This window comes from Lichenostomus cassidix, chromosome 4 (genome assembly GCF_008360975.1).
Source record: "Lichenostomus cassidix isolate B80296 chromosome 4, HeHo_3.0, whole genome shotgun sequence".
Taxonomy (NCBI): Eukaryota; Metazoa; Chordata; class Aves; order Passeriformes; family Meliphagidae; genus Lichenostomus; species Lichenostomus cassidix.
In genome coordinates this window covers 1381281-1404020 of record NC_139484.1, presented here as the reverse complement: position 1 = coordinate 1404020, position 22740 = coordinate 1381281, and the positions used below count along the sequence as shown (strand labels likewise).

The window sequence follows — 22740 nt, the reverse complement described above, 5'->3', positions numbered from 1 at the left end:
GGGATAGCAAAGATCTGCAGGAAGGGCACTCACTCCCTTTGGGATCTGCAGGCCCATTCCTAACCCCACAGTGCACGTGGTATTTAGAGAGGAAAAGTAATCCCTCCTTATTTATCCTTGACAGCAAGGATGCTGTGACAATTCTGATTTTGCTTTGCCTGGTTAAAAACAAAAATTCCAGTGTTTCCCAGTTTTGGCTTTGGATACAGATGTTGGCTATCACTCTTCAAGTCTTAGTGCAGATTCCCACCACGGGGGCTGCATGACGGGCTTGGATTGCTAGCTGAAACCTGTTAGGGAAACCTGCAAAACAGTATGCTGAGCTTGTTGAACTGTGGTGGCCTTTGGGTGGTAAATCCCAGCAGGAAAAAGAAAAAACCCCAAAAATCCAAACCAAAACCTGCCCCTTCTATGGGATGCAGAGAAGCACTGAGCATCCCACAGCAAGGACGAAGGAGAGCACTTCAAGAAGCTGCAGGTGCAGGTGGCTTTGCCTTCCCGATGCCCGAGGAGCACGGAGCCACTGGCAGTGCAGATCCCACTTTTTTAAAAGTGCAACAACACGGAGGCAAAGCCTTGAAGCCGCAGCCTAATCCGCTTACTCCCTGTGCTGGTCTCATGGAGCCTTTCACACCCTCCCAGGAGAGAAACATCCTCAGGAGAGCCCCGGTAGCCAGTGCTGCCTCCTGCAACAGCACCAGTGTGTTATGGTAATGAAGTGCCTTTCATTCGTGGATCTCAAAGCACTTTTTAAATGTAATGAATTACGGTTTATGAGCTTATTCTAAGCATGGCAAATTAAAATAAACAGAGAGGAAAAATTTTAAAGGGTTTTTGTTGGTTTTTTTTTTCCTCCGAACAATAAATCGACAAAGACTTAATTTTTTTTTTGTCCTCTAGGGAATTAAATTATCCTTCTGTCCCTCATGCCAAAAAAAAAAGGAAGAAAAAAAGTTGCTCAGACTTTTATCTTTCCTCATCACACTGTAATCACTTCTCTTCAGCCTCATTTCCCCCCCCCCCCACTTTTTATTCAAAGAACTGAGGCAGCCTTTGCTCTGCCTTGAAATTTTATTTAAAATAAAAAAGAGGGGGGAGAAGGAATGGATGAAGGGGAAAAAAAATCCCTTTTCCTGACTAATACTAATAATACAGGTCAAAATGTCATTCCATCTACAATTAAATGGAAAACAAAAAAGGTTTTCCCTTTTTCCCATGGTACAATGGCGCTGGAATATAAATTACCGATGAAGATGAAATAATACTTCAAAGCACATGGGGAAAGGCAGCACAACGTTTACAAAGTATTTTCCACCGCAGGATGAAACATTGGAGACAACGGCAACCAATGGACTTCAGGGGGTGTGGGTGAATAGTCCAAAACTAGCATGGAGGAGGATTTTAGGTCCCTATAGTCTCTGACCCCATGATAGGCTTTGTTTAACAAGGGCAGCTGCAGTTATCAACAGATGTTTCAGCAATAAATAATTGGTATCATCCCAGAAAAGATCCATCTACCTGGGGAGAGGGCATAATGCCGCAAACACTGCTCCACTATTACAGCCACATTAATCTCCCATCTAGCCAGGTCTCTCGGGGAGTTTGCTGCAGGTGCTTATCCCGGGAGGGAGCACACAAACGCTCCAAAGTTAGAGAGCTGCGCTGGGATTGTAAAGGAGGTCAACCTCTGCCATAAATTTCTGTCTGAGGCCACACACACCAAAGGCAGAAAGAAAATAAATACCCGAGAAAAGCCACTCCCCACCCTCCCCAGGGAAATTGAGGAGCCCTGCGACGTGGGGATGCTGGGGCTCCCACTGCCCAGCCCTGCAGTTGGCTTTGCTGAGCTTCTCATTGCTCCATGCTGCTCAAAGGAGCCAAAGTTGCTCCCAAAGAAAACCTGCTGGTCTCACTGAGGCAGGGCTCTCCATGGCAGGTGAGATCTCCTGGCCACCTTGGAGTTGACAACAGGCAGGAATGGGATGGTGTTGGTTTCAGACATGCACCACAGAAACAGAAAAAAAAAAAAAACCCACAAGCTTCACAAACCTCATCTATATGTCTGTCCTGGCAAAGGGCTACTATTTAGCCCAGATATCACACATACCATGGAAAAAAAGGTGTCCCTTATTTGTCACATGTCTGATATGTCACTAGGAAAATCAGAAAAGCAAAAAGCAATCCACATTTCTTTCCAGTTTCTAATATTTAAGCTCAACCCATCACCTTACAGGATGGGATCCCCAGGGACCTTTGGGATTCTCTAACTCCTTACTTAGCCATCCTTTATTCACAGGAGAAATCATATTCAATCCTTGCCTTTCCTGCCTAGGTTTTGGCCAGCTTTGGTCCTCAAAGGGATTCTGTCATGCAATTTTATTGAAAAAAGAACAGCAGATGATGAATTGTGCAAGCCCTACTATAGTGAGTGATCCTCACAACCTAGTTGCAGTGTAGAATTAAACGAGGCACAGCATTCTCGTCAAATTCATGAGTTTTTTTAAAAAAAACTATGTAAACATTTTAGTGTTATTATAATGCCAGTCCTTCAGGGAAGAGGGAAGCATTACCTTAGTGGAAACAGAACCAAAATTACCCTGTGAAAAGCCCCCAGCACCTCAGCAGGACATTTCACACCACAGGTGTGTTGAACTTCATACCAGCAAGTCAGGGAGCCTGCTGCTGATCATATCTTGCAGGTTTGTTTTGTCTTCTGGGCCGAGGTCTTGTTTGTACTGCCACCTCTCCGGCACAAAGGGCCACTTCATTTCCTTTGCCTCCTCCAGAAGGCTCCTCAGGTCCTCAGGAAGCAGAGCTGAAAGGGTCAAAGAGCAGGTGAGGATTTTGCAGCAGGTTCAGCCACAGCATTCGTGACACCAATCTCCCAAATGGCCTTCTTCCAGTTGCTCCCAGCTCTTAGCCCTTGTCACCAGCCTCCTGGGGAGGGAATGGGAGCTGGCCTGCCATCCGTTCCCCTTGGCTGCACTGCCCTCCAGGTAAATGGGAGCCTCCAGCCATTAAAAAGGCTTTTAGCAGGAAGTCATGCCGGCTGGTGGCTGCCTGGGCGTGAAGAGCTACTCCAAAGAGGCAGGAGGAAACCTGTTCCCCTGTGTGAGGAGAGGACAATGGGGTAAATGGCACAGAAGATCTGTCTGCCTTGCTCAGGTGACAGTGGCAGAGCCATCCTGGAAAGCCACATCCAAACTGGGATACAAACCTGGACCACAGAAGGCAGTTAGATACAAATGTAAAGGGTTATAATGAATATTAAGCACATGCTCTTGAGCAGTTTGGCCCTCCCTGCTGTCTCTCCATACTGGTCCTAAGCCACTCCATCAGCTTGTGTTGGATCTCCAACCTGACCCAACTAAGGATGTAACTGCTAGGAGCACACAGCCAGAGATTTGGGCTTGGATCTGTCCCTTCCTTTCAGCCACAGCCCACATTTCATTCTCCTTGCAAGAGGGGTGATGTGGATGTGCTGGGCCGTGCTAACCACTCGGCTGGGCAGCCTCTTTGGCCAATAAAAGTGTATTAACAAGGATTATTGACCAGATGGGGTTAATGGTGATCATCAGCTGCAGATCTGGCCCCTTCTGGCCATTAATCCCCCAAAAAAACCCTGCTCAGAGACCATCATTGCTTTAACAAGGCAACACAATAAATGCATTACTACATATTTTTTGATCAATCCTTTGTGCAGGGACTGTAGAAAGTGAACTTCACAAAAAGGATATTACGTGCTCATATTGCAGCACATTCACCAGTATGGTTTTCCTAGGAAAAACCAGGATGTTGGATATTTCGGGCCCTTTTACAAAAAGTCAAATTTACAATGTTATCATTCTTTCCAACCCATGTTTTCTCACTTGTTGCTGTCCCAAGTAAACATGGGGTTTGGAAAGCTTCCCATTACACATCCTGGCTTAACATGAAGCCCAGTTTCCTTATCCTCCTGAAGTGGTGGCCTGAAAGGGCTCAGCACTCCGCGCCATGGCAAGGTGGCCAAGTGGCAGAGCTGATGGGGAGAGGAGGCTGTGCTCCCACCCTCACACTTCTCACTGGAAAACCAGAGCACGGAGCAAGGATACGCATCTCATCACAAGGAATGCAAAGTTTTGGACAGAGGGACTTATCTGCCATGTAGAAGGGGGAAGACTGAGCTTCCTAAGCCTTTCCCTAAGGAAGGTCTAGCTCCAAGGACAAGAGTTTACCCTCTTAACAGAGAGCTGTTCTCACCACTGGCAATATAAACTCATTAATTAATGAAGGTTGAATGGGCACAGAAGTGGACTGGAATGATTTCTAGCCTAAAAGAGAAACAAAGAAGAAATCCAGACCCACCTAAGATCCATCCTGCCCCCTAAAGCGAGATAAGGATGTGCTCCCCCTCTCCCCTCTCCCCTCTCCCCTCTCCCCTCTCCCCTCTCCCCTCTCCCCACCATTTCTATGGATTTGGCTTCCAGTCCTTCCTGCACCAGGTCTGAGAAAACCAGGGGAAACAAAAGCAGCTCGGGGAGGAGAGGGGGACGAGGAAACCCCCTCGGCCTCTGCGCTGGGAGGGTCCCCCTGAAGCCGAGAGCCGCCGACCTGCAGGGCCCAGCCTTCCCCGGGCAGAGAGCCCCAGCAGTTATTAATGTCGCTGTCACCACCCCGCTGCTGGGTATTTTTCTTTCAGCTGATGGGAACACGGCCCTCGGAAAAGCCCGAGCAGCACTTCAGGCTCTGATCGCCCATTTCCTGAAGCAGTTTACCTGAAGGACCGTGTCTAATCGAGTGATTATAAGGGCACTGATTTACCTTATCTGGAACTAAACTGATTATTTCTCATACTCTGTGGTATTTAATAGGAGAAAAGGAGGGAGGAGGATGAGGGGGAAAAAAGCGCTACCTGATTAGAGTTCAAGAGCCTATTCTGCGGAGCCATAATAAAACTTAAAAGAATTTGCAACGAGGAAACAAAGTACCCTTTGTTGGAAACAAAAAAGGAGGAGAGAAAAATCTTCCAGTATCCATAACAGAAACCTACACGCCACCCTCCAGCGCAAACAGACTTAGGTGCTTCAGTAAAAGGCAGCTGACCTCCCAGCAAGAACAAGGATGGTAGGAAAAACATATTCTCAACGGCTCCGCGCCCCGGGACAAACAAAGGGTTTTAAAGATCACATTAACGTTATGGCCGAGCCACTCAAGCAAGGCAAAGCTAAACATTATTAACACTAAACTGGAAAACGGGCAGTGCCGCAGATGTGTCACGCAAAGGGAATCCTTAATTCTGCTGGAATTAAGAAATAATAAATTCTCCTTTCACAGCACCACAGCGATAGCAAAATAACAGCTGGTTTCCAGCAGGTAACGCCAGCATTGAAACAAATGAGGAATCCTTTTATTACTGCTCTCACTAAACATTGCTTCCTTTCCTGGTTATTTATTCCAGCATTTAGCCAGCATGGATTTTCCTTTCAAGAGGGATATTGCATGGTTTATTTATTTTTTTTCCTTGGACACCACTTATAGAGGTCACACACATTTTACAAGATAAAGATTCGGGCAATGAGCTCTTTAATATATGAGGAGAAGCTGACAAACAGAGAGGGCCCTCCCCCCAGTTCCTATGAAAGGAGAGGAAATATGTGCCCTTATTCAGAAGTTGCATCCCTTTTTTTCCCTTTCTCCTTTTTTTTTTAATAACTGAAATTTATGTGCATCAGCAAACTTTTGGGCATTGTTCTTCCCAAACTAAACTGTTCCTTACAGCCTCATGTTTACTGAAGCCTAAAATTAGAACTGACAGCAATTCACTGCAACAAAGTGGACTTCTTTCCCTGCCTGCCTGTAGCCCGCATCCCATTCATGGCCTCGAAATCCAGGCATCTCTTGACACTCATCTGCCCGGAGAAGAAAAATAGGGCAGGGCTGAGGGCCGGCGGAGTCGTGCCGCCTCTCCTGGGGAGAGCTCACCTTGGCACCGCTGGTATTCCCGCTCCTCTCCCTCGCCCGTGCCGGCCTTTGCCGCCCGGAGCGTGTCCAGAGCTTGCTCGCACTCCTGCAGCAGCACGGCCACGGCGTTTTGATTATTCATGAGGGCTGATCCCACTCGGCTGTGAATTGGGTGTCCCCGGGTGCACGGTGATCAATTACTTAGGAGAAGACACGGGGTCCGAATGAAAAGGATCCCTTCAAGGCTGAGCTACCTGGCAAACAAAGGAGGGGGAAAATGATTAACTAAAGTATCATCAATTATCTGAAAGGCTCAAGCAGGGGGAAATAATAGGGGAAATACATGAAAATACATGACAGCCTCGGAGGACTTTATTAGAGGAGTGTGTGAAATCACTGCAGGGTCCTGGTGACAGTGTGGCAGGGGAACATCTCCGAGGTGCCAGGGAGACAGGACGGGCTCATCAATGGAGCTGTGATATCCCAAGCAGGGAAGTGACTATCGGGGCTCTGCCGAAGCCCTTTGCACCTGGGAGGCTCGGGCTGTCAGACACAGTTATCTGGGATTGAATGGCAAAGAAAAGGATGCTGTGTGCATTTCCCAGACCAGAGAGATCAGAGACACCCTCTCTTTTACCCTGGGATGCCACCCCACAGGTGAATGTCCTCCATGTATGTCCCACTGCAAGTCCTTCAGGTGCTTAAGACACTGTCAGTGGTGATGCAGGAAACCCCCACCATTTCCATTCCAGGAATCCAACTCAGCACCTGCCAGAACACTCGGTCAGCTTCCAAAAATTAAGCACAAAATAAGTATTTTGGGTTTGGGCTTTTTTCCCCTACCAATTTGATGATGGATTCCCTTAGAAAACTGTTCCTGCAGTTTGAAGCAATACAGTCAGCCTCAGTGAAAATATGTCTAAAATAGGGGAAACATTATGGCTGTGAAGGGGGGAGTGCAGAGGAGCACCCACACAGGCACAGTTTGCTCTGCTGACTGGAAACCACTCACATTTTAGCAGCTACGTTTCCAGGCAGTTTTTCCCCTTTCTGTTGCAGCCCTGGGATCGCTGGATCCAGGAGCTGGTGGCAGATAGGCTGTGCTATCAACGGCACTGAGCAGGAGCAAGCTGCCAGACTGAAAAGCAGAGGGCAAAGAGATGCACTCATGCAAAAGCAGAGAGGATCAGAGAGCCTGCCGTGGAAGGGCAGGTGGAGCAGGGCAAAAGATGGGATTCATCAGCAAAGAGCCTGGAGGCAGGAGCTACTCAGTGGGGCTCTGACTGACTCTGCAGACAAATGTCACAGAAAGAAGAAATTTAAAAAGTAGCCATAAAAGGGAGATTGAGCGAAGGAGCACAAGCACATAACCGCAGCTGGGGAGCAAGTAGAAGATCAGCAAGAGGCAGAGCCATGGCTAAAAACAGAAGGAAAACCCGGAAAGGGTTCCCCATCTTTTTAGCCCCAAGTAAGAGCCACCAGGGCCACCCCCTGCAGGGCTTGATCCAGGTGAGCATAGCTGGGTGCTGGGATCACACCCCTGTGGATGCACCAGGCACAGGGCCCGTTTAGGGGCTCCCACCAGGAGCAAAAGGAGATGGGGCCAGAGGCCGGGCTGGGGACATAGCCACAGCACAGTCCGAAGTCCACCCAGGAGATGGGGCTGAACTACCTGACACTGACAAAGATGAACCTAAAAAAGGGCCCAACAACTGGATTTGCTCCTTGCTTTGGCGCAAGGTCCAAGTCCACATCCCTGTTCACAAAGGTCCCCTCTCCCTAAGGACCTCTGGGTGGGCAGGGACAGACCTCTGAACCCAGTGACAACAGCCAGCAAGCAGAGTCCTCTGCTCCCACCCTGCCAGGTCTAGGAAAGCTGATCCAGCTGCTGGGTATCCATCAGGGAAAAGAAAAGCATAGTCACACTAACACACCTATGCCAGTGTTGCTTGCTCTGTTAACTGCACTGACATCTGCTAATTGATTTATCTGATTACCCAGCCCTGTGGGAAGGAGTGTGAGGCTGTCCCAGGAGTACCTCCCAGGTTAGGATGAAGCATCCCTGCCATCTGGCCCTGACTCCATTCCTTTGTGTAATTGATTTCTCAAAAATCCCGTTTTCAAGGGAGCCCACTCGAGTGACTACCAAGCACATATACACCTGCCTTGGATCCACTGTGGATGGACAGTAGTCCTGGGAACTGGGAACTGGAAACTGCTTCAGGAGTGTGCAGAAGCACATTGGAGAAGGCCTGTGCTCAGCTGCCACCTTGCAGCCTGTAATAATTAAATGCTCTTAAGCAGAATTTGCTGTGAAGACACACTAAAGCAAACAAACGCTGGGATATTTCCCTTCACAAAAAATATCGTGGCACTAGGAGCATCCAAGGGAGCCCATGGGCGTGCTCCACTTCTCTGTGTTGCAGCCCAAAGCCCCAAATCAGACATTTAAGGGCAGCCCAGGCAGTGCTGCAGCCCAGCTCTCGGGTCTTTACTGTAGGCAGGAGGGCCCCGTGGCTTTGTGAGCCACACAAGCTGCCACTCTCACAAAGAGCTGCTGGAGCTTAGCAGGGAAGCCCAAATTAGTGTGGAAGTACAGCACTTGGCTTCCTTGGACTGGGAGGATTTAACTCACCAGGAAACTGCCAGGTCCATAACAGTGATCTATGCATGTCAGCAAGAGACGAATTTTTCTTCAAGTACATTTTTTCAAAGAATTGAACAAACAGCAAGGACACTCAGAGTAATAAAATAATGATTTACAACAGCAGCGGCACCAAAGTGCTGGAACCACAGAGAAAAGTGCAATAAACTGTACATTAGTACTCAGAAGGTAGAGAGTCTTTTGAGACCCATCATCGGGGACAATGACTTGCATCATAAAATCAGCTTAAAATGCGCCAAAGAGCTTTAAACCACATCAGCATCCTTTACACAGATGCCACTTTGTAAGTTGTGTTTTGTGACAGCTGTGGCATTGAGTGACAGTTGGGAGGGGGAAATAACCAGGCACACAGCTTTCCTCAGGAAACACAGGACCTGAGCCTAAAGCCCAAGAGCAGAACAGCAAAAACTTCTGGAGGCCTTTGGAACCCTCTCAATGGTTACTAATCAGCTTTATTAAAGTTCCCTTAAATCCTAACAAGTGGCACTTTCAGGAGGTGGTTTTGAAGTGGTAAAAATTGCAGCTCGACATGCTGAAAAACTGCCTGGGCAAAAATGTTTTCTAAGGATGCACTTAAAAATGCTCTTTGAAAACACATAATAAAAGCAATTTTGCATCAGATCGAGGATTTAAGCATTTCTTGCTGACAGGAAAGCTCCTTTACTACAGTTTTGGGCAAAACCAGTTTTTAAATGCTCGATGTAATTGTTAGACACTTTTAAATAGAAATGATGAGAGAAAAAAAAAATCTGCACTATTTCTGGTTGGAGCCTGGATTAAAATAACTTCTTACATCAAATATGATGAAAAAATATATTACAAAAGTCCCAGGGGATGAGAAAATACGTTTCTGTGGTTGCCCTCTAATTGGAGCTGGGGTTCAGGACAAGAGGGATGAAGAATTGGGTGGGCTACAGGAAAATGATCTTTTTAATAAGAAATGGGCCATACTGTGACATTTCAGAGCCCTTGGGCTAGAAGACCAAAAGATCTGTCAAGAGAAAGGAATTTTAAGTTCTGCCATGGATGGAAGGAAGCCTGGGAGTCAATCTAGCCGGTTTAAGACTGCAATTAGCTTTGGAGGCTTTAAGAAAAAGAAGATGTAATTGCTGTATTCAAACTTCAAATGCACCAAGGATAACAAGCACTGGTTTCTCAGACAACATCATTTGGGAAATTTTCCACAGCATTATGGTCCTGAAACACAAATTAGAGATCACCAGACCTTTTCTCTCTGAAAATATATTATCCTAATTTTCATCTTATTCAGGCTACCCTCCAGTTCCAGGGAGACTAATGAAGAGGAAGCAAAGACCTGATGAGTTCCATGTGGAGACTACATTTATGGATTAATCCCAACAGGGAGCAAATAAACCTTATTCCCAGAGCTCCCGGTTGGGACTCGACACAATCAATCGAGGAATGGATAGTTATTTATGACTGAGGCTGTTTTGACTTTCAAATAAACATTTTAATTATTTTAAGTGTTATGCTGGAACTTAGAATGTGAGCCCTGTTTTCATTGCAGTGCCTTGCTCTCCTGCCTCCTAATCCCAAAGCACTCCGGTCATTATGGCACTGTGCAAATGATACTGATTTTCACACCTAAAACATTTGAAAGGTAAAATCCATGGACATGACAAACTGGGGAACAGGAAGGAGGAAAAGGGAGGAGGATTCCCTCTGAGTGAAGCCAGCATAAATGGAAGGAAGACCCTCAAACTACACTGAGCCTAAAGCAGTAGAGGTGCCCAGCTCTGAAACCCTTTTGTAATCAAGCTGGCACATCCTGATCCATCTTTGTATCCTGCTTTTCTCTGCCTGCTCCGACAAGCAATTGTAATAACCAAAGTACTTAGGAGTGTTTCTTCTCTAACAGCTCATTTTCAATTCAAGTACCTGCACCACTTGCACTGCTAGTTTTTCCCTCCAGCCTAATTTGGAGTACTGTGGCCCTTCCATTCGGGGCTTCCCTGAGGTTAATGAAGCCACACTCATTTTTAGGGAAGCTCTTTAGGCTGTTAGAGTCTCGTGCTAAATAAAGACAAGGGGTGAAGTCACAACACAGAGGCAGTGCTAGGTCTGTTATAGCTGTTGGAGTTACTGTTTCATCTTCACTCCATACTATGTTACTTTATATCTCTTGTTGCTTCCCGTAGGGAGACTGAAAAAACTGCCGAAGATTGTCCTTGGAAGAGCAATGGAACATTCAGGCTGGTATTTTTACCTGCAGCAGGTAAGAGGGAGCATGCACATCATACAGCATCCTCAGCTGCTCTCCCTCCCGTGGATTTGTGCATGAGCCTTCTGGAGTCCTTCCTGCCACTCTGTCAAAAATAACAGGCTCAGCTTTATTTTTGGATTTGGCATCTTGAGGGATTAAAAACTAAAACAGAAAAAAAACCCAAACAAAAAAACCCCACAACCCCAAAAAACCCCCCATGCTCTTGATACCTTAGCAAAGGTTTCAATAATTGAGTTAATATCCTCTCCCACAGAAGGCAAATTCAGTTTCCCCGAATATTTCAGTGCACACATGCTTGTGTTTTCCTAGAGCATTTATCTTTCTTTGCAAAAGATGTTTTTAAAAAAATAAATAGATTTGCTAGGGGCTTTATTTAGTTGGTTAGTTAGCTAGTTTACTTCTCTGCCTTAAAGATTAGATGTTTTCTTTCGGTAAAGCTGGCTATCCCAACTGGCTGTATTAAAATAAGGAAGAATCTCAATCAAAAAGCCTCTCCTAAGGCAAGCTTTCTTGTTAATATGCACCAACATGAAAGGGTTTCTTTTCATCCTATACAACTACAGTGTGTGTAAATTGCAGGGGGCTCATTGGCATAAATCTTGGCTGTGACCTCTGAGGTAAACTGGATTTACATTACTTTCTGACAAGAATTAAATGAAGGCCTTGTGGATATATGAACAGCCTTCTAGACTGCAACAGATGGGCATGAATGTGCTCCCTAGGCAAACTATCAGTGACATCTGTGTCCTCCAAATTCTGGTGGTCTCAGCCAATTAGCAGGCAAAAGGGAAGAAAAAAAAGCCGGCCCCTGCACAGCTTCCCCAGCCAGAGCTGAAGCAGAAGTGCTTCTGTTTGGAAATGGGATCAAGAAGAGCCTCCAGCAGCAAGGAGGTAGTTTGCTGGCTGCTATAATGCAGAGGTAACACTACAGGAAAAGCTGAAGTAATTAGGGAGAGAGGATATTAATATTAATACAGGACAAATTCCAGCTCCAGCTAAGCCTGTGTGGGGCTAGGATAATGGGCTGCCCTGATGGATTTACACTGCTGTAGCCAAGGACGGAGTTTTGTGGATCCTAAAGAGCAGAGGAGGGGTGGAAGTGAAGCCCAGTGCCTGACACAGCTAAGGCAGGAAAAGCCTGGCTCTTGATCCATATTCAAACCCCTACCACGTCCCACTCCCCCAAGTACCCAAGGTCAGAAGGGACCCATAAGGATTCCCAAATCCAACTCCCAGCCTCCCTCCCCAGGTGGATGGGGTCTGGGAAGCAACATACTCAATGGCCACTGCACCCAAAGCTCAGTGCTTCGTGGAAGAGCATTTCAGCTGCAAACATACTGGGGAAAAAAGTTTTTCCAGTTCTATTTGTTGAAATGAGGTTTGGGATTTCTTGGTGAAGCACAGACACAGAACAGAGCCAAAACCACACAGTAACTGCTCACCACGTGGAGCTGCTAAAGGGACACCAGGGAGTTAAAGCCCATCTCCAAACTACACCAGAGCCATGGCTTTAGGCCAGTTATACCAGAGGAGTGGCCCAGACCAACACAAAATGTGGAGCACATTCTCTGTCTCCCAGTTTTTAATGGAGCTGCCATGGCAGGAGCAGGCAGGACCTCTGGCTAAAAGCAGAGTATGGAACAAAAGCACCTGTTGTTTTGCCCTGGTCATGACTTTTCAGAGAGGCCACTTGGGCACTTTTCCCTCACCACTGCTATCCCAAGTACTACTAGGGGATGGGAAGAAAAAAAAAAGGGAATAATTGAGGCGCAGATCAATAAATTAAAAAGTTCTAAAAAAAAGAAAAAGAAAAAAAGGCATAATGAATTTGGTACAGCACATATTTTTAGATCAAAGATGCCTTTGAAGTGACAAACCCTTAATCCATAAACTATTGAAGCACTTCCTTTCTCTCCCAAACTACTTGTTGTCAAATAAAATGGAAGTTAAGGAAATTATCTTTATCTGAAAATGGCCAAAAGAAGCCATCACCTAATGACAGCCTTGTCAAAATGACAATTGGGGAAATTGTTAGGAAGGGGAGGCCTGACGACTGGAGGAATAAGCTGGCTGTTTGCTCTAATCTGGTCAGGCAGGCCCCACACAATTCCAGTCAGCTTGCTGTGTGAAACAGCTAAGTCTTTGTCAGCGCAGGCAAGGGCTGGAAAGACTTCTCTTTCATGAATATGTATCACCACCCTCCACGTCTACAGAAAAAAAAAAAACCCCTTCCAAACAGCAAAATAAAAAAAAACCACAATAAAACATAGAAAATAAATCCCAGAACAACAAAATCCTGAGATATGGAGCCACACGGAAAGCAAAAACTATTAAGCAATGAAAGCACACGTTTTGGAAGTGCAGCCAGAAGGACCCTCTTCCCAAAGGCTTTCTTTGCACTTTTATGCCCCAGCAGTCTGGGATGAGGCACTTCAAGTGCACAAAGGCAAAATGGCCCATCAGGGTATTTAATGTCCATCACTGTGTTTTATATTTGGTGTTGGTGAGCACCGAGCCCTGGGCTGTGGATACCCATGGTGAGAGGAGGATTTCCTTGTGCCAGGAGGGAAGCATCCAGAGCAGGTGTAAACACCTCCAAGGGCAGGCACTGAGACAGCTTCAGAAATTTTCTGTGGAGCTTAAAAACCCAGGGAGAACGGGTTCCTTGACAGGCAACAAAGTGGAATTGTGGCTGACCTTGAAGTTTGGGAGCTTTTATTGCATCTGTACAATATTAAACCTCAGGCATTCTAACAACTGGCATAAAAGTGAAATAGGAGAGCCAAATGAAGCCTACTGGACTGCCAGTGGAGGCAGAGGTACAGGCAGAAGGTGCCTTAAAAAGGTGAAATGGCTCAGAAATGCACGTCAGAAACACTGTGTCTCTGAAGGACTGATGCTGAAACTCCTGTAAACCCAAAAATGGTGTTTAAAGCAATGGATGGGCAGATGGGAAGAGGACACAGGATGAAACAATGCCTACGCCTGCTGCAGAAAACCCAAATGAAGATATTTTAAGACATGGTGGGTTTTGTCTCTGTTGAAGAACTATGACATCATTACAGCATTCAACAATGTCTGAAAAGTTACCTTCAAATGCTTGCAGCTATCTTTTTAACTTTGCTTGTAAAACAGCAAACTAGATCTTGATTTATTATAAAGAGCTCGTGGTGACATTACAAACTTCAGTTTTTATCAAAATAACAACTAGAATATGAAAGTTTGGCTTCCAGCAGAGACATCAAGACACAATGCCCAATTTTGAGGTTCCCAATATTATGCAATGTTTGCTGTAGACATTTCCATTTCATTAGCATATTCTACTTTACATGAAATCCAGCAATGAATGCTGTCCCTGATCTAAGGCTAATCCTCTTTAAAGAGCTACAGGCTATATTACATGTGGCCACAGCCACGGTTATGCCAGGGCTGAATCACTTTGAAGCCTATTGAACAGTGTTCCCTTGTGAGATCATGCACAGAGCCATAAACCAATGCTCCCTGTGCTGTGAAATCCTACTGTTTCCATCACCAGGAGTTTCAGTCAGGGACAGACTGGAGTCCCAGGCAAGGCACTGCAAAGATGGAAGAGACACCCAGCTGCCTTCACCACCTCTCAGTGCCAATTTATGTATCTACAGTAATAAAAATCCTTTTTTTCCTAAACCTCAACAAACAGCAAAGAAGGGAGGGCTTACAGAACAATCAAAGGTGAACATGAACCAAGCACCTGCGTCCCTGAGTAGGAAGGAAGCTGTTTGAGTAGTTTGGGACACAGACATCTTTAAAGAAAAAAGAGAGAAATGGTCATGTATGTGACCTCCAAGGTTGCATTGCTCACAGATGGGTGCCCTTAAATGCTATAAACTGAGATAGTGGAGCTGTGTTTTTATTGCCACACAATGTGGAATCTTCAACACCTTCACATTGATACAAGTTTAAAGGAAAAAAACCAAACCAAAACAACAAAAAGCTCGCTATATTCTCTGGTCCTACTACATATCAGCAAAATACAGTTTATATTATCTTTAACTGTTCAAAATTACTTTCTTTGTTCAATTAAAGGAACTGGAAGGGTTGGTTCTGCTCAGCCTGCACTGTACACATGAAATTACCTCTGAATGGTGTCAAACTAGACAGAGACAGTAGATTCAGCCTCCACAGTAAAATGCGGGGCCTGGTGAAGGCAACATTCAACCTCCTCCATATCCAAATAGCCATGCAAATAATTTTTTCCTTTGCAGCTCTTCATTGTCTTCATTCAGAGAGAATCCAAGCAGAGGGAGAAAGAGTCCAGAGAAAAAACAAACAAAAGGTGGAGGGAGTGACAGAGGAATAGGAAAAATAATCAGGAGGATGGTGAGAGGGAAGAACAGAAGAGAGCAAGAGGGGCAGGAAAATGGAAGAGGAACTGAGATAGCAGACAGGCAAGAAGAAAGAGAAAGGGACAAGCCAGAGAGGCTCTACAGGAGGACCAAGGGCAGATCATGATGTTAAACGAAAATGAGAACTTGGAAAGTGGCATTAAAAAAGTCTATCCTGTAAGACTCCTCAGCAGTTTAATTCAGGTCAGATTACTTGAAAAGAGAAGTGGAAGAGTTCTCTTTTCTGAGTAAACAGGGAGCAAACAAAGAAATAAACAGGGGGAACTGTCTTCTCTCTTCCTCCTTTGGAAGATCTGTCTGCTTATGGAGAGGAGCTGTTCTGGGCACTGGGAGCTAAAAATTCACTGAACACACATCCTCCCCATGGACCTCTCTTCCCTCTCACAGTGACATCCAGTGGAATACACTGGGATATCTTTGGAGTACACCGGTCTTTAAGAAGGGCCTATTTCTTTCCTGTTTGAACACGAGGCACTTGGTTGCTGTACAGTAACAATAACTCAGTGCAGAACGTCACTGCAGGTTGTTTCATACTCCATTAGGCCTTTCCCAACTCTTGGAAGTTACCACTGCCATTATGACCATTAACCTACAAGTTCTTCAACAGTTCTTGCAATAGCAAAATGAAATTTATGACTTAAAACAAAACAAAAAAAACCAAAAAAAACAAAAACAAAAAAAAAGAAAAGGAAAAAAACCCCAGAAACCAAAAATTAATGCCCACAAAACACAAAATCCCCAAAACAAATGTTGCCTTCCCATGTCCGGTCGCACATTGCCATCTACTGGCTCCCACTCCCGCGCTCCGAGCGCTCAGGTGGTTTGGAACGAGAAAAGCGCCGTGAAGCAGCCTGGATTTTATGGCTCTAAATCGATCAGCTCTCACTCACTTCCTCCCCAGTGACTCCACACGTCCTGGAAGGATGGTTTCAGGTCAGCCCTGTGCCATCCTGGGACAGCAAGCCCTGGGACAGGGCGGGTACAGCAGCATCGTGCCCAGGCCCACGTGACAGGTGACAATTTAACGCTGGCAAAAGTCAGCAAACAGGGCTCATGTGCCTTGGGAGGCACACCTGGAATATGGAGAGGGCTGGGGGGACAGCTATGCACCTATTGCATCCTTCTTGGGCTTTCTGCTGAGCTCACCATGTCACATCTGTCACTCATGTGACACGGAAATGTGAGCACACAGCTCGTGTCCCCCTGTGCCCAGAGCCAGCCCTGCAGGAAAGCACCATTTCTGCAGATTTCTGGCTCAAAATCAACCCCTGATGCACTCAAACCCACTGCAATGCTGGGCATAAGAGGTGTCACCAGGTCACAGCTTCTGCTTTCATATTCACCTGATGAAACCACGGACAAGCTGTGCCAGTGAGTGGGGACACTGGTGACCAAAAAATCATGGGAATTATACTCACACAATATTTACAGCTGTTGTCACCCTTGACAACAGCAGCCACCTGAGCATTACATCGGCAGATTTGATAACCAGGTGTAAAATCTGACCTTGGGAGGGAAGGGCAGAGCTATGGAAATCTCAGCACTGCAAAAACCAGGCCATATTTGCTGTTGATCCAGCGGGGTGAGAATACTTTCATCATGTCAATTTAAACAGCAGAGGCAAATAGAAAGTTTCAGACTGGTCAGGACTGCTCTTGGTCTCAAATGCCTGCAGAAAGGCTTTTATGCAATAGCAGACAAAGAACTATAAAGGACATTTTCCCCAAGTGTTCAAGAAATGTCATCACAGCATTCCCAACTCATAACCAGTCACACGGACCATTAAGAGACTACACCTTCTATAACCCTCTTGACCTACCATGAACATCCCAGAAAGAAACATATTTACCCTCACTGATTTATATTTTCTAAGCCAGTAATGACTGAAAGTAATGTAAAAGTTCCTAGAATTGTTTCCTTTTTTCTGGATTTGCCCATTTAGGCTCTGGAATTACAGGAATCAGTTGTCAGAAAAACAGTGCACTGTCACGTCCACACCAAAACCACCTCCATCTTCCAGCCTGTGCATTATAAATAATTAATTAGCCCAAACAACACATTTATTTGAAGTTTCACTTTTGACCGAAGGAATTTCAACTAAAAAAAAGGAAGTTATTGTAATACTGGAATGAACTTTACTACAGCATGGAACAATTTTAGCAGGAAGATCACCCAAAAACCCCACAGAGTGCCTACATTTCTTTTTTTTTTCTCACAAAGGGCAAACCTGGAGTTGTTTTCCTGAAGCTGGCAGCATTTCAACTGGTTAGAAACTTATAGAAGAGAGAGGTTGTAAATCCAGTTCCTGCCCTCCCCTGTACAAAATCACACAGAGCTATACTTAAATCATAAAACAATAAGGAATATGCAGCTCATTTGATGTTACACAATCCTAGGAAAAAAAGAAAAGGTCCTTACATACCTCAATAGGTACAAGTATCAAAATAATTCTATCAGAAAAGTTCTCTCATGACCTGGGAATCAGGCTGTTTCCGGAAAGAAAGGGCTGACAGGAATTATAACCATCATCAGATGCAATAAATAGCAGAGTTGCACAATCCTGGCTTTTCCAGAAGGCAGCAAAGTACTTGTTTTTTTCTTGAGTGAGTGCACAGGCCCAGCCCTGCCTACTGTAGAAAACACATTCATCTATGAGAGAAAGTTGGAACAATCTGTTTTCCTTCTCTGCTTTTCAATATGACTTCTTGCAAAACACAGTTTAATCCTTTTTTTTTTTTCCTTTTCCCTGATGTCAGGGTGAAGAGCCCATGGAATTGGGCTGCATTAGACTGCAAACAGATAAAAGTTATTCCACAAGAAATACAAAGGAACTTACCAACCCACGAGTCATTGACCTGTTTGTTGAAGATATAGAAAGAACCCACAAGTGAAAAACACTTTATATGAACCAGCACAGCGTTTCTCTGCCCGTGCCAAGGCAATCAAGCCCTCAGTACTTACTCACCAGTCCCAATGCTGCACAGGCACAGGGCAAGGAGGTCACTGAACATTTGGGATGTGCGTCGGAAAGGAACAGGTTTGCTTTGCCACTTGTTCTATGATGGGGAGGAATGCAGATCGATATGAAAAACCGAGGCGCCGAATAAGGAAGAATCCAGGGCTGCCTCAGGATTTGTAAAGGGTAAAAAGAAGAAAGGAAAAGCGGAATTTTTCGGGTCAGTTTAGATCAGCGGCCAGGGAAGGATGAGGTCATTTCCCGAAGGTTATTTCCCGAAGCTGAACTGTGGTTGCTTGAAGCAAACAACCAAATATTTTAAAATAACCGATTTAAGAACATCATCAGATCACTGCTATGCGTATAATACGCCGCTTACTAAGGCGTTTTACTCCTCAAAGCGTTCATTTGGGGGGTAAAATCGAAATTACTTTGCCTGACAGCTGGGGCCGGGAACCTTTGGTCAGATCCCTGCCATGGCTCTGAACGCATCTTCAGATGGCCCCGTAAGCCCCGCAGCGAGCCGTGGCTACTCCTTTCGGGTTATTCACGATAATAAACAAACAATTTAACTTTTTTTTTTCCCCTTTTATTTTTAAAAAAGTCATACTTCCGGCCCGGCGCTGCCCTCAGCGCCGCCCGCCTCAGCTCCTCCCGCCTCAGCCCCTCCCGCCTCAGCTCCTCCCGCCTCAGCGCTTCCCGGCTCCGGGAGGAATTCCAGGGAGTGAGGAGCCGCTGGAGCCCTCGGCAGGCGCCGCAGCCCCGCTCCCGGCAGGTGAGGAGGCGGCCGGGCCAGGCCGGGCGGACGTGAGGGGAAGGCAGAGGGCGGGATGGATCAGCGGGCACGCAGACCGGGATCTCTCCCGGCAGTCGGTCGGGAGATCCCGAGCTCGGCGGGCTGTGGGGTGGGTAGGTGCTACCGAGAGGTGGAGCGGGGGCCCGACCCTGTGTCCTTAGTCCATCCGCTGGATGTGGGATAATGGCACTCGCCGTAGCAGAGGATGGGGTGAGATGACGGTCGGCTTGACTCCAGACAGCAGCAGGGCAGCGGCTGCTTCAGAGCTGCGGGAGAAGTCTGGGTTTGACTACAGAAAGCTTCCTTCTCCTGACCAATACGCTCCAGTGAGTAGAAACTCTTTTAGCGTTTACGTGAAGGAATATTCAGCATGTTGAACCTCAATAAAGCTTGAAGGCAGGACTGGGCAGCCGTGCTGGGGATGCCTGAGGCCATTCTGGATCTGAATCGGGGCTGTGGGAGCTGCAGAGATCCAGGCAGCTGCTGCAGCAATGGGTGTCTGCTCTTTACTAATTACTAAGTGTGGCCATTTGTAAAATTAACTAATGTGAACTGAATCTTGAGACAGAAGAGTGTCTCTGTGGGCTGATCTGCGAAGTGAAAGTACTCGGTGGTTTTCCCCTTCACCAAAGATGACCTCATGTGATATCCTCTTACTGGTGCAGAACAAGGAAGGGCAGAGCTAGGCACGGGCACAGTCCATCCTGCTGCTCACAGAGCTGCTCACAGCACCCCAGAGCTGGGCAATGTACCAGGAGGAGGGATTGGTGATGATGCTGCCACAGCTTCTCTCACAGATGGCAAAGGAATAACCTGCTATCAGGGTGTCTCTCTGTATTCCTGCCAAAAGCACAGATGATATTTCCTAGCTTGTTTTAAAGTGAGCTCTGCTGGAAATTCTGTGTTTCTCTCATCATCTGTGCTGTTGCAGCCTACGTCAGTAAGCAAGCTGAGCTAACAGTGTCAGAAGTGCTGCTGGCTTTGGGTTAAAGGTGCAAAGGAAGCCCTTTTGAGGTTTCACACAGACAGCAATGCACTGATACACCACCACTCACTGTGCTTGGTGTTTATGTACAGTCGTGTGAGTGAGCTTTAAAAAACACAAGTCAACTCCATCATCACAAAGCACAATCATCACTTAATTGCAGTGATGATTCACCTACTCAAAAGCCCTGAATGGAGCTGGTGAGCTCCAGATCTGTGTGAGACACGTTGGGAATTTACTGCAATCTGGATGGAGAAACATGACAAGCATCTGCGCTGTGGGATACCAGTTAAATGGCTGTTCACATGTTTCTCTGGTGAGTAACTGGGAACTCATTTGGTGGTTTCTACTTTTAAGTGACAAGACTTTTCTTTCTCTAGACTCAGTTTCAGTGGAGGAGGACACTGGCAGGAAGACATTTAGAGAGCCAGGTGACAGCCTTTCCTCAGCTCTCTGATTTTATTAGGATGCACTGAAGACGCTCAGGCTTTGGAACAGAATTTAATTCATAAGTGTGTGGTCTCTGTTGCATGTGAGAAACCTAAAAAACAACACAAAACCACCAAACCCAATAAAAATAGTTTAGCTTTAGCACTTCTGCAGCAGCAGAGAGCTGGGATTTTCCAACAGGCAATGGGGAAATAGCTAGAGTTGGTGACAATTCCTCTTTTACGTCTCATGGATAGTCCAGCTTTTGCATTCATTTTGTATGCTGTCACAGCAGTTGCTTCTGAACACTTGTTCCATGCAAGAGGTCATTTCTGACCAAAGAGCCAAAAGAGTGCTGTATACATATTTGAATTATCACTGCCTACAGACAGGCTGTTGGTAAAAGCCATTTGATACCTTCCAGTCACAGAACACACTGAGAGCAGAGCACACAGGCCCAGGCACTACCATTTACTGCTCCGTTTTAAGTCCATCAAGTAAGTTTTACTGCTAAATGACATATTTCTTGCAAAGCTAAATCTGCCTGTGAGATCCTCATGAAGAGCTTGTTGGCAGCAATGGTCAGTCATGGCCTCTGAACTCCCACTTCTTTGCTCCAGCGCTTTCATCACATTTATTGTCAGCCAGTTATCTAGAAGTTCTCTACTCTAAGCCAGTGTACAGCAGCACAGGAAGTATTTTAATGCCACACTGAAACTAGTTTGTTTGGTTCCACAGTGATTCCACGCCGTGATTTGACCATTTCCTTGTTCTGAGGACCCTTTTCCATCATGACCTCTTTTGAGGAAGCCGAAACAGAAGAAACAGTGACGTGCCTCCACCTGACCTTTTACCACCCTTGCCAGGATGAGAAGATGGTGTTCCGCTGCCTGAATTTCCGCAAGCGCGAGCAGGTCAGGGCGGACGAGGCGGCCAAGTTCGGCCGCGATTCCAACATCTGCCGCTACAACCTGATGGACACCCGTGTCTCCCGGATCCAGTTCTCCCTGCAGTTCTACAGGAAGCTCCACACCTCGGAATACTGCTTCGAGATAAAGAACTTGAGCAAGAAAACAAAGCTGACTGTCAACCAAACAGAACTGGGTTACTTGAACAAAACCGACCTGCCTTGGAAGTGCATCATTTGTTTTGGGGACTACCAGATCTTAGCAGAGATTCAAGAAGGGGAGTCTGTGGATTATTTTGAGACTCACTTACACTTGAGTGAAGCACCAGTCTTACAAGAAAGATGCCTGCCATGCCTGCCATCCTTGCAGCCTATACCCGAGAATGGCATTTCGCCTTCCTTTTTTCTTTCCCAAGGCAAAAGCCCCACAGAGATTGATGAAAATGAGCTGTGCTAGCAGGGAGAAGGAGGCTGGATCAGGTTGTGTAGCCTGCACAGCTTCCAACACAGAAGGCTGTCACCTCAGTCCACTGTTCTTGGTGGTGCTCAGTGACTGCTGCACATCAGTCTTCTTACTTGGTGTTTTCAGCACAGGCATTCCATAATATTGTCCCACAGAAACAGATTTCTGCTGCTGCCCTCACCAAGGTGTGAGTGCTTGCTGATGCCCAGAAATGTTTGGGAGACAGGGAGCCACTCAAATCCACGGCAGCAGGTTCAATTCCAGAACTGTGGCCATGTGCCTTGAAGGGCTGTTTAACAGGCATTAATACAGAGCATGCACAGCAGGGTTTTGGTCCCAGCCAAGTAGCCACACAATGCCTTGTTGCATGTTGTCCTTTGTGCTTTGCTTTTGACATGAAATTCCAGACAGTATTTGCAAGCCTAGGTTGTAGCTTCACAGATTTTGCAACTTAAAAACACTGTCAGCAAAGTCCTTTTAAGTTTATGGTTTTATTAACTTCACAGGAGGGTTTGATTTTGGTTTTTTTTAACTTATTAACATGTATATATATTTTGCAAGTTAACTATTTTGCTTGTGATGTAGACAAACATGTAGCACCAATAATCATGGTCTATAAAAATACAGATAAATTTTGTAATATAATTGTTTGGTTGCTGTCTTACACAACTGCAATCTAAAAGAATTTTTGGTGGATAAAATTACTTCCTGGACCATCCATATAAGAGATTATCACTGACACTGTTCTGGGCTTTCCAAAAGTACCATTGCTCCAAGGTAAGAATCGACTGAAATACTTTCAGAAAGTTTTCTACCTCTACCCCCCACCCCAGAGCCAATAATTTTCTTGTCTTGTAAGTATTTCTCACGTTGTTTTAGTGAAGTTCTTCTTTGTCGGGGCTCAGATTTTGACTGGCTCTTGGCCCTTTTTTTCATCAAGTATTTTAATTTGCTTGGAAGACACACTGG

At 45.9% G+C, this 22740-nt stretch overlaps 2 protein-coding genes across 5 annotated transcripts in view; one reads left to right on the top strand and one right to left on the bottom strand.

Annotated features, from left to right (window-relative positions):
• Positions 1-17829, bottom strand: part of ALPK1 (alpha kinase 1) — a 32876-nt gene extending 15047 nt beyond the window's left edge. The window contains exons 1-5 of the mRNA XM_085057558.1: positions 17654-17829; positions 10833-10930; positions 6578-6728; positions 5962-6194; positions 2661-2815 (exon numbers count right to left, since the gene is read on the bottom strand). Of these exons, the coding sequence (XP_084913684.1) occupies positions 2661-2815; positions 5962-6082 (276 nt within the window). The 5' untranslated portion in view covers positions 6083-6194; positions 6578-6728; positions 10833-10930; positions 17654-17829. The remainder of the gene's footprint in view (positions 1-2660; positions 2816-5961; positions 6195-6577; positions 6729-10832; positions 10931-17653) is intronic.
• Positions 17830-18840: 1011 nt separating this feature from the next.
• On the top strand, positions 18841-22416 carry TIFA (TRAF interacting protein with forkhead associated domain). Of its 4 annotated transcripts, XM_085057547.1 has the most exons (3): positions 18841-18966; positions 20136-20288; positions 21140-22416. In XM_085057547.1, the coding sequence occupies exon 3, from the start codon at positions 21193-21195 to the stop codon at positions 21763-21765; it is 573 nt and encodes a 190-aa protein (XP_084913673.1). In that variant the 5' UTR covers positions 18841-18966; positions 20136-20288; positions 21140-21192; the 3' UTR covers positions 21766-22416. The 4 variants fall into 4 exon arrangements, with proteins under 4 accessions (XP_084913673.1, XP_084913674.1, XP_084913676.1 ...); XM_085057548.1 differs by lacking the exon at positions 20136-20288; XM_085057550.1 differs by lacking the exons at positions 18841-18966; positions 20136-20288 and adding an exon at positions 19159-19313.
• The last annotated feature ends 324 nt before the right edge of the window (positions 22417-22740 follow it).